Raw genomic sequence first — 10,976 nt, 5'->3', positions numbered from 1 at the left:
GCTTCCATACACTTGGACTTTCCCCTGCTAGACTGTCCCTCCTAAAACCCAGAAGATGGGGCTGGTCTTTTCCTCGGCCTTCCTTTCTCTTTGCTTTCCATATATTTCTTGCTCAGAGAAAAACTCTGAAAAGTGTCCATTACCTTGTGGAAGGCAGTGGTGGTGATGGCGAGGCCCAACCCTGTGCGCAGGCGAGGCTGACCTGACTGGAGGTTGCTTGGGGTTCCCCGAGATGGTTGACACCCCACCATTTGGACATGGCTCCTTTGGGTAAGGCTCTGCATGTAAGAAGCTGGTGTGTGTTAAAATGTGAACCTCCTTGGGGGAAGGAGTCTCTCATGTCCTTTGTCCGGATATGGATGTGGACGGCCAAGTAGGGAGGTGGGCACCCTAAGAGCAGGGCCTGAAGACACATTTTGGCCACTTCAGGGTTCGCCCTGGCGATGTCACTCCCTCAAAGGTCATCCCTCATGACACGCTGCCCCTCCCCGCAAACACACCGAAGACATCACCGAGGACTAGTAAGTCAGCCCAAGAAACTGTGGCTTGGGAAGAGGCCTTACTGTGAAATGTCATTTTATTAATTGATTGATTTCTTTTTTTTACAAAAATAAACATTTTAATGAACAAGAAGTACAAAAGCTTCTGGATATACAAACTCCAGGAGGAGGGAGAGGCTGTTTTTGGCTGTTTTTCGGCTTTCACTGAAAGCAAATGAGGCAGAAAGGCCCTGGCCCCACCCCCACTCCAGGTCCTGGCTCAAACCGCAACCTGCTCCTCGACCCCACGTCTTGGCTCAGACCATGTGTGCTCCTCGGCCCCTGTCCCTGGGCTGGCCCACGAGAAACCCCAGTCAGGTGGCCGGAGGTGGCCTCCCCAGTCCGGGATCACTGACTTCCTGTAGCATCCCGTCAAGTCTCCTGTCTGGAGCTCAGCGGAGAGAACACTCTGTGACCGATTGTCCCCACGCAGCCCCCGCCAGGCCATGGCACCTGTAGCAACAGCAGCAGCAGCAGCAGCAGCAGCCGGGGCTTTGGCTACATTCTCACACTACGAACACAGTGAGGGGGCTGCCCACGGAATTGTCCCAGTGGGGGCTCTGCCTGAGCCTTGCTGGCAGCCCAGAGGGCTGCAGAGGCCGCCCGCCCCCAGGATCTCCAGCCCTGGAGCCAGCAGTCGCATACCTAGACCGGTAAACTCACATTTTAACACTTGGCATTATTGCACATTGTCCTGGTCACCTTCGTCTGTCTGGGATGTCAGCCTTGTCTGTAGCGGTTCCGGGCGACATGCAATGCTGCTAGTGCAAGTCACTCCCTTCACAGGCAAGCCCAGCTGGCGGGGATGGTCCGCTGAGCCCTCAGACAGGTCAGCCAGAGGCCTTCACATATGTGGTCTTGTGGAGATCAGGGACTACATGGCTCCATCCCGTCTTGAAAAAGACCAGCTGCCGACCTGGGGACAGAGGCGAGAGGTAAATTGGTCTGGATATTTCTCTCCCTGGAGGCAGGGCGCCACTCTCCCTACTGTGACTGCCTTAAGGACACATATACTTGTCTCTTATCATCTCAGCCTTCTTGTCTCCTCATCATCTCTGGCTGCTGATGGGGATACATTACCTATCAATCTCTCCTGGGAAGCCCAGTCACATCCCTCATGACGTCCTTTCCCACTGGCTCACCTGTCCAGGTGGTCTGGTTGGTGACCACGAAGGCCCGGCACTGGGCATGGCTCTCACAGACGTCCACAGCCTCAGCCAGGTTGAACACGGAAAGGAGGCAGCTGCCGTGGTGGTAGGATGGCCAGCAGCGGTAGTCTTCCTGGGGGATGGTGCTGTCTGGCAGGCGCCGGTACTCTGGGGGTTGGGGATGGAGCGCAAATGAGAACTTTGTGTGCCCCTGGGTGAGTGAGGGCTTGGTCGCTTTCTGAAAGGGACAGGAAGATTCACTGGGCTGAAATCCAGCCCAGTCCCCGTAGCATGGAGATGAATGCAGCCCGCACTCTGAAACGGGGCTGACGCCTCTGTAAAGGCAAGGCTAAGATTTAGTTTTGGGGAGACACACGCCCCCCAAATCCAAGAACATGCAGGTGGCTCAGGAAGCACACGGCGACGGGCACATGTGTAAGAGAAATGCACACCCAGAGTCACTGGCCGTCCAGGCTGGTTGCTGAAGTCAGAACCTTTTGGACATTGATTGAGAGCGGGCTTCTCAAACATCGCTGTGCGTACGATTCTGATGCTCAAGGCCTAGGCCCTAGGATGGCCTTCCTCCCGGTCTTGGGGAGAGAGGTTAGGCAAGCCCCTCAGATAAGGGGGCGGTCAGGGAGTTTTGAAGTGAAGAGGCATGCAAACGAAGGTAAGACACAAAAATCACCATTTGGGAATCCACCACTGGAGTGTTTGGGGAGGAGGCTGGAGGGAGAATCTGAGATCTCCCCATTACACAGAAAGAGCTTCTGAAATGTGCTCAATCAGGAAGCAGGCTGGGCTTGGCGGCAGGCTTCCGGGTCACCGTCTTTCCCACTGCCTGGGGAGCCCAGCTCTGGACTGATAATGCACAAGTCCTGGGCCTCTGGTCACCCCGCCCTCCTGCCTCCTTCTACCAGGGACTAGACCAAAGTCCAGGCGGCTGTGATTTACAGCCCCATAAACGACGTCCTCAGGGACAGAGCCAGCCATTGTTCACCTCGTTAAACTTTATTTACAGGGCTAACGAGGGCTCCCCAACCCCTAAGACTGGCCAGAGCTCCTTGAATGCGAAGGCTGCCCACCCCTCGCTCCCCTGCCAACCACACTAAACTCCAGGGCCTCAGCCGAGGGACCGCGGCCCTAAGCAGTGACTAAATCCTCCCCCTGCTCCAGGGCTTCTTGACGGGTTTCAGTGTGGGCCCCCTCCACCCGCAGCCGCCCTCCTCGCCCCAGAAGTGTAGCGGAAGGAAAGAGAAGCAAACATATGCCGTCTTCCAGCTGTGGAACAGGAACTGGGTTAACTGCTTTCGCACACTTCACCTGGTATTTACGCCCCGTTAAGAATTTTGTGAGGCAGGTAATACTGAACCCAATTCATCGATGAGGAAAGTGAAGCTCAAGTGGAACTTGCTCAAGGTCACACAGACAGTACACAGTGCAGTTTAAGGTCAAGTTCTAGTTCTAGTTCAGCCAGAGAAGAGACCTCCAAGTGAAGGCTACACGGTCAGGAGCCTGGATATCACACCAAGTAAGCCTTAGAGGGGACAGGAGCTACATAGTCCATTTAGGGAGACTGGGCCCCCCCCCACCTGTTTCCCACCTCCCCAGTCCCTGGATCCCCGCCGGGCTGCTCACCAGCTCTGCTGTCCGCGGTGGAGTTCTGCAGATACTGCCCGCTCCGGTACAGGTGCAGCACCTTCTCCAGCTGGGCCAGCGTCTCGTCCACCCCCCACGTGAGTTCTCCTGCGGGGTGCAGTGCCGCTCTGAGAGGGGGCGTGGGCTCCTGCTTCTCCCATGGCAGGCAGGCAGCTGCCTTCCCCTCTCTCCCTCTGGAGCCTGGGCCCCGAGGACTGGTGGACCGGGGAGGAGGTTCACCACAGAAGGCCACTTTGGGAAATGATGGTTCCTGGACCCTGTGCTGCCCTGGGTCATTCTTGTCCCCACCCCTGCTGGGGGAGGGGCACGGTGATGGGAAGCAGATGGGCCCCGGAGAGCTCACCTGTGGCGTTGACAATACTGTCCAGCAGAGGCCGCAGTGCGGTCGGGGCACTGTGGGGAAGGAGGTATGTGAAGAAAAACCTGGAGCAGAGAGAAACCAGGGGCTCAGGGGTCCAGCCTTTGGAGACACATCCTTCCTCTATGCCAACTTGGGATGGAATCCCGGTTATCTCTAGGGGGTCTCTACTTCCCCAGGCCTACCAAGGAGGCACATGCCCAGAATGTACATGGAGGCTACTCAGACTCAGGGTTGGGGGTCTGGGCACATGTTAAGACCACAACACACCTAGCAAACAAGTCTGAAGTCAGTCTTCCCCACCCCTCAGCCCCACATTGCCCTGACTGACCAGTGTCAAAGCAGCGCCATGGCTGGGGCCCAGGGAGGAGCTTCCAGAGGTGAAGGGCAGGGAGGGGGGGAGGGTGTCAGTGTCATGGCCCTAAGCTCCGAGTCTGACACTATTTTAAGAAGCCTCCAGCTGCCACCCCCAACCCAGACTCTCCTTGGAGCTGGCTATTTTTAGCCTCACCCTCAGGAGCCTGAATGTTCCCGTCTTGACTGGGTGGAAGCCTTTCCCCTCCTGCTAATCCATTGGTCCAGGCTGAGCCTCCCACTCTGGCTGGCCTCCCGTTGGCTCTCTGCGAGCCACGCCCTCCCGGCCCACTCTCCCGCGCTGGCCTTCCGAGCAGGGGGTGGAGGTCACCTGTAGGCATTGTAGAGGTTGCGCTTCTCGTTCATGCCCTCACACCAGCCCTGGGCTGAGCAGGGCAGGGTGAAGTTCCTGGCTGGAAACTCGAGTATACAGTTGGCACTGCTCGCACACGGCGTCTCCTCTACGCGTGCGTCGTCCAGATCCGTCACCTTCAGCTCCCCATCCACCAACACGAACTGTCGGGGGCGGAAGTCCAGCAGAGTGACAGAGCCCAGCGGGGAGTGGGCCAGGTGGTGCAGGAGGCGGCCCAGGCTCAGGCAGATCTGAGGGGCAGACACACAAGGCTGCTCACGGCTTTTCTCCTGGGGCTCCAGGGCTCCCTCCTTTGGAAACTCCGGACTTAGCTCAGGGGGGCTGACTTTTACTTTCAAAGCCTAGTGGCTCACCAAGGGCTGCGGCCAGGGGCCTTATAGAGCAGGCCTGTGATGTTCTATTAACCCCTGGCTGACCTGACCCTGAAAGTAACACGGAGTAAGTGGGAAGTGGGCAGCAGGGATGTCTGGGGACAATGGATCTCCTCCCCGAAGTTGCACCCTGCGTGTGGTTTTAGCCCAGGGTGTGGAAAGAGGAGGAGGAGGACGCTGACCCCTTCTGCAATCAGGCGGAGTGTGTATGTGAGGGAAGAGTGTGCATGTGTGTGTGTAGCTGGAGCACAAAGAAAGTCTGGGTCCTCCATGTCTGGCTTCTTTCTTTAACCCTTTGGCTGATGGCCGAGTCAGCCTTGCTCCCTCCCTCCCTCCCCCACTGCGGAGGAGGAGTGGAAGCTGCTCCGGGAGGCTGGCCTTCTAAGGGTGAACCATCCCAGCAAAGAGCCCAGGGCCCGGCCCTCCTCCCTGCTCACTCGGAATCGATCCTCCCAGGACGTCTGGAGCAGCTGGATCATCTCCACAGGGGCGCCCAGCTCCGTGATGGTGGTCAGGGTGTCCGGGATGTCCTCGCTGTCCTGGTAGCAGTAGCCATAGAGCTGGGGAAGGCCGGGGGGGGGGGTGTCATTAGGTCCCAGGGTGGGAGTGAGGACAGAGAAGGGATGGCTATTATGCCCTCTCCCTCTGCTACCAGCCCCCCTCCTTGGCGTTCCCGAGGCCTTTGCTTCTGCTGGAGCCAGAAGAGAATGGCGGCGCTGTCCGGGAAGCCTGCCCTCTGTCCCTGTAGCCGGAGTTCCTCCTGCCTACATCAGCCCCTTACCTCTTGCTGCTCAGGCAAATGGGCTGGTCTGGCCACCATGTGTTAACTATGAGCCAGGCGTTGTGCTAAATGTTTTACAGGCACAACGCAGGTCTTATAATCACCCCAAATGGTACAGGAGGTACTATGATTATCTCCAGCTCACAGGTAAGGAAACCAACGCAGAGAGTGTAAGTTACTTACACAAAGTCACACAGCTAATGAATTCAGGAGCTGGAATTCACATTTATGACGCTGATTCTACAGCCTGGTTCTTTCCAAGAATACCGTGTGGCTAATCGACAAGCCAGCAAATGGTTACTATACCTCCTTCTCTGCTCCAACCACGGTTTATTTCTCATTATTTCCACTTTTTGGCAGTTTCATTTTCCCCCCTCTGCTCAGGTCTTGTGGGAGGAGAAGCAAGCTCCCTCAGCACTGGTAACCAGCATTAAGAACAGAGACTCTAAGGGCACGTCCTTGGGTGTTCTCTGCATATGTTGGTGGGCGGGGGCCACACACATCAGTGGGGGTGGTAGTTAAGAGATGGCTCCTGGGAAAGGTCAGTTCTTTGGGAGCATGATGACAAAGGCCAGCCCGCTCCATAGGATCTGGGGAGGAGCTTGGTATAGCTCAGCTGGTCAGGGGCTTCTGGGAAGCCCAGCCTGACTTTGTCACTAACACCTAAACCAGCATCCACACAGAACTCTGCTTCTCCTGGCCTCTCCCATCACACTGCACATCAGCTGGGGTCAAACTATGCTCAAAACAACCAGTCCCCTGTGGAGTAGGAAGGCCGAATGGTCCAGGCCAGCGTTCTCCAGGGAGAAGAGAGAGCAGCACCGTGGGGGGGTGGCAGGGGGAGCCAAGTCCACAAGCTGGATGTCCCTGCATATTGTCACCCTTCATGTCATGATTCACACCCCTCCCAGCTCCACTCCAGACCCTCGCAGACTCCCTTCCATCCCAGGGGTGTCCTTCAGCTCCCTGACCCCGGAGCCAGCTGTCCCAGTCCTGCTGGCATGAGGGAAGGCACCACTCAGTATCAGATCACCAGGGCTGCGTGCAACTTGGGGGATCTGGGGCCAGTCCCAGGCACCCTCTTCTTCCCCCTCTCTCCACCCCACCCCCTCCCCAATCAGCTCAGGGAGGCCCCAGACCCTGGTGGGGCGGGGGAAGGTAAGGGGAGCAGCCCTGGGGCCTGGTTCTCATTTTCTTGCCCAGAGTCTGAGCCTTTGTGGGAAACTTCTGAAGGTTATTAAACACCCGGAGGTCATTAAATGCGCTGTTAACGAGGTATTAATCAACACCCCTCAGGAAAAAATAAAAAGACACCATTAACCCCCCCAGGAAGCGTGAGGCTGAGCATTTCAGCCGTATCTTTTGTTCGTTTGGGAGAAGAAATATACTCTAGCAGGGCCAGAATCGGGGCTCAGGCAGGCCTGGGGCCTCCCGGGACAACGGAGGGGGGTTGGAGGGAAGACCTTTGTGCCCTTTGACCCTGGGCTACAGAGGCATCTATCACATGAGGGAGTGTGTGTGTGTGTGTGTGTGTGTGTGTGTGTATCGGGGTTGGTTGGGGAGGGGGGGGGGGGGGTCACAGAAGGTGGATAGAGAAATCTCACTCAAGCAGTCCCAGGAGACCAGAGCAAGGCAATGGAAGATATCTTGTGGGACATGCTATCCTGGGCATTTTCTATTAGAATTTTTATTTTTTCCTGAGGGGTGTTGATTAATACCTCGTTAACAGCGCATTTAATGACCTGGCTGGGTGGTTCAGTTGGTTGGAGCTTTGTCTGGATGCACCAATGTTTTGGGTTCGATCCCTGGTCTGGGCACATACAAGAATCAATCAGTGAATGGGTGGAACAACAAGTCAATGTCTGTCTGTCTGTCTGTCTGTCTCTCCCTTCCTCTCTCTCTCTCTCTCTAAAAAAAAAAGCAATCAATCAATAAAAAAGTTTTTTTGAACAAGAACACACTGCACCAACTTGGGGGCTGCCAGAGAGGGCGAGGAGACCTCTGGAGGTCTGGGGGAGCGGGAAATCTAAGAAATGTTCTCTGGCTCCTCCCCAGTTCAGCAAACAGCCCAATGGTTTTGAAATTTTAACTGATTAAGAGGCATTACAACAACATTATTTCTAGTTCCCTGCACACCCTCACTGAAGCCTCCTGAACAAGAAGACGCCACGCAGGCTCCCTGGAAGCAGAGGTGGCATTGCGGGAAAGCCAGAGGGACACTGGCCTGGGGCTTGGGGAATAAAGCGGGAGATCCACTCCCAAAGCAGTCCCTAAGCTCCCATTACCGGCCCCCTGCCTCCAGTAGTTCTTCATGCATTCAACAGAAAGGACCTGGGACCTTACTCACCTTATAACATGTGCCCTAGGGCAACTAACCCCAGTTTTGACCCCATGAGAGTCACATAGCCAACCCCAGACAACCAATCTTGGTCTCCTGAGGGAATGGGTGAAAACTATTCAGTTGTAATTTTTTTCTTTGGTGTTCTTGGGCTGGGGACCTGACATTATAGCGGAGATCCATTCTGTGATGTGTGTGTGTGTGTGTGGGGGGGTCGTCAGTTGGATGCTTGTCTGGAAGTCTGCGGGGGTAAGTGAGAAGTTCCCTAAGAGATAGGAAAGCACATAAAACTTCTAACCTGTCCAAAGGTGTGTGTGTGTGTGTGTGTGTGTGTTGTGTCTTGAGTCAATTAACACTAATGTCTTGCTAAGTCACTAAAGACCTCCACCGAGTCATAATCTGGCTGGCACCCCAGGGTTTCCAAAAAGTAGGGGCTTTCCTAGAGCCCCTTAGAAGCAAAGACAACAAGATCCTCTCAGTTAGAATGGCCACGTAACCAGCCGCTCACTCCCTTAAGCTCCAGACACAGTGTCAGCCATGCAACCAGGCACAGCCACCCACAATTGTTGGCTCTGCCCGACCTCCAGCAACCAGTTCAGAGCCCAGGACTCGGTCACAAGTGTCCGATCAGGGCTGGGGAAGCCTGGGGAGACTGGGAGCCAGCAGGACTGTACACAGCTCCCTGCCTGGCTACCCTCTTCTGCAATGCCCGTCTAGGCCTGGGGGCCACCTCACTCCCGAGGAAAGGGGGAAGGAACCCTGGGTTTCTGGTCAGTTCTGCCGGCTGCAGAAAGGTTAGTCTGAATGGGCTAGGAGGTGGAACATGTGGGTCAGGTTCCTCCACTGCGGAGTTTGTACACACCCTGGTTCAGTGGGCCAAGAGCAGCCAGGGATTCCCCTCTCAGGCAGCTCAGACATGTGCAAAGGGAACAGTCTGTCTAATCCTAGGGCCGACTCAAGGACAGAGAGCTGGGGGAGAGGAGGAAGTGGCTGTGTTAGGGCAGTGCTGGGACGGGGAGAGGCCCACTCTCGTAGTCTAGCCTGGAGGGGACAAGGTGGTGGTGCGGGGGGTGGGGGGTGTTTCTCATCTTTCGCCCCTGCCCCAGTGAACAAGAGAGACAGAGTCCCATTGAATAGAAACCTGGGCATCTAGCCTTCTCCATCTTTCAGCCTCCCAGCCACGTTTGCTCAGATAACGTGATCCTCAGACCTTCGGGCCCTTGGCCTGCCCCCTGAGCACTGAGCTAAGAACTTGAGGCTTCTCCAGGGGTTCAAGGGCCCACGTTACAGCCTGGAGAATCCCAGGGCCACTTCTGGGAAGGGCTGTGCACTTTCTGGCCTACTACCCAAACCCCTCAAGTCCCTCCCGTGGTTTCTGGATGGGGGTATTCTCTGAGAATCAAGCTGGACGTAAGGTCTCTTTCTAGCCCTACCCAACCCCATTGCTGTCCCACCCCATCTTCAAAGCCACCGTTTGGAACTCGAGAGAAGTGGGGTTCAGATTCCATCAAGAAAGGGGACCCTATTCCCGCAGCTGGGATCCTGACCCAGGGACGACTGCGGTCCCGTGTCCTGGCTTGGGGTCATTTTCCTGGTGCTCACCACTCTAGCTCCAGTCAGAAGCAGGGCCCTAAGTGCTCACGGGCCTCCACCTCAAGCTTAGGACCCTCACCCCAAGCTTGGGACCCTCTGCACTGGCCTCTGTCTTCAAGAAATACAGCGTGGAAGCTGAGAAACCCCAGGAGTCCCTCCCCGCCAGGGGACACCCACCCAGGACTGGGACCTAAGACCTAAGGGTGTGTGTTGGGAAGCGGCCACGGTGCAGGTTCTGCCCCTGGCTTAACCTGGGCACAGTTATTGGGGCTCCGTTTCTTCCTCTATAAAACCAAGGGTTCTCTTCCAGCGGAGCGTCCGAGCCTGACACGTCCAGCCAGCACCTTCCCCCCCACCCCGCATGCCCGCCCTCGTACCTGCAGCACGTTGGGGTGCCGCAGCCGCTCCAGCAGCACCATCTCCTTGAGCAGCTTGTGGGCCGCCAGCCGATAGCAGCCCCTCCGCGCCCCGAACTCCCGCACGCAACTGCCCAGGTCGTGGCCGCTGAAGTCCACCGCCTTGAGCGCCACCGCGGCGCCGCCGGGCAGGCGGACCCGGTACACGGCCTTGGTGTAGCCCGAGCCCACGTACTGGGCGCCGGACACGTTGCGGAGCGCGGCGCAGCCCAGGCGCGGGCCCGGGCCGGGGGAGCCGGGGCCGGGAGCCGGGGGCCAGCTCGGGGAGCCGTCGGGCAGAGGCCGGGCCCCCGGGGGCGGGGGACGCTGCAGGCCCGGCCCGCCCCGAGCCAGGTCCATCAAGCGCCGCCGCTCCGGCCGGCCCGCCCCGGGCGCGGGGCCCCCGCGGGAATAGCGCTGCACCTCCTCGTAGCGCGCTCGGATCTGCCGGGCCAGTTCCCCGCGGCCCCCGCGACGGCCCGGGCCCGGGGCTGGCGAGGGCCCGGGGGACTGGCCTGGCCGCGGGGGCTCCGAGCCCGGTGCGAAGAGCACGTTGAGGACGGAGCCCAGCAGGAAGGAGGCGCAGAAACCCGCGGCCACCGCCGCCCGCCGGCGCCGCATCGCTCCCCTCCCCCCGGCCGGCCGCCCGCCCCGCGCGCTCCCCGGCCCGGCCCGGGAGGCTCAGGCTCCGAGGCGGCTCCGCTGCGCGCCCCGCCGGCCCCCTGCCCAGCTCGTGCGCATGGCCCCGGCGGCCCCGACCCCGGCCCCTCGCGGGCGGCACATCGGCCTGACACTTGCCTCCCGCCCGCCCTGCCCCCGCCGCTTATAAGGCCCGGAGCCGCCCCCGCCTCCGCCCCCTCCGCCTCCGCCTCCGCCTCCCGCTCCCGGCCCGAGCCGTCCTCGGCGCCGCCTCCTCCGGCCTCCCGGCCCGGCCTTCCCCGCTGACTGACAGCAGGACCTCCTCCCGCGGCCGTCCGGGCCTGGGAAGCGGCGCGGAGGCGGCTCGGCCCTGCCCAACGCGCAGCCCCCGGACTCCGGCGGGGGAGCGGGGGAGGGGCCGGCGGCGG

General features: G+C 58.7%; 1 protein-coding gene across 1 annotated transcript; it reads right to left on the bottom strand.

The window, feature by feature from the left end:
* Nucleotides 1–565: 565 nt before the first annotated feature.
* Nucleotides 566–10,691, bottom strand: PKDCC (protein kinase domain containing, cytoplasmic). The gene is made up of 7 exons (XM_079792408.1): nucleotides 9,892–10,691; nucleotides 5,240–5,362; nucleotides 4,390–4,661; nucleotides 3,690–3,769; nucleotides 3,326–3,433; nucleotides 1,682–1,855; nucleotides 566–1,455 (listed from the first exon to the last, which is right to left on the bottom strand). Exons 1-7 carry the CDS (start codon nucleotides 10,528–10,530, stop codon nucleotides 1,370–1,372), a joined length of 1,482 nt encoding a protein of 493 aa, XP_079648534.1. The 5' UTR covers nucleotides 10,531–10,691; the 3' UTR covers nucleotides 566–1,369.
* Between the last annotated feature and the right edge of the window lie 285 nt (nucleotides 10,692–10,976).

This window comes from Cnephaeus nilssonii, assembly GCF_951640355.1.
Source record: "Cnephaeus nilssonii genome assembly, chromosome: 15".
Classification (NCBI taxonomy): Eukaryota; Metazoa; Chordata; class Mammalia; order Chiroptera; family Vespertilionidae; genus Cnephaeus; species Cnephaeus nilssonii.
Note: the sequence above shows the minus strand (reverse complement) of the source record. Positions and strands in the feature narration are given on the sequence as shown.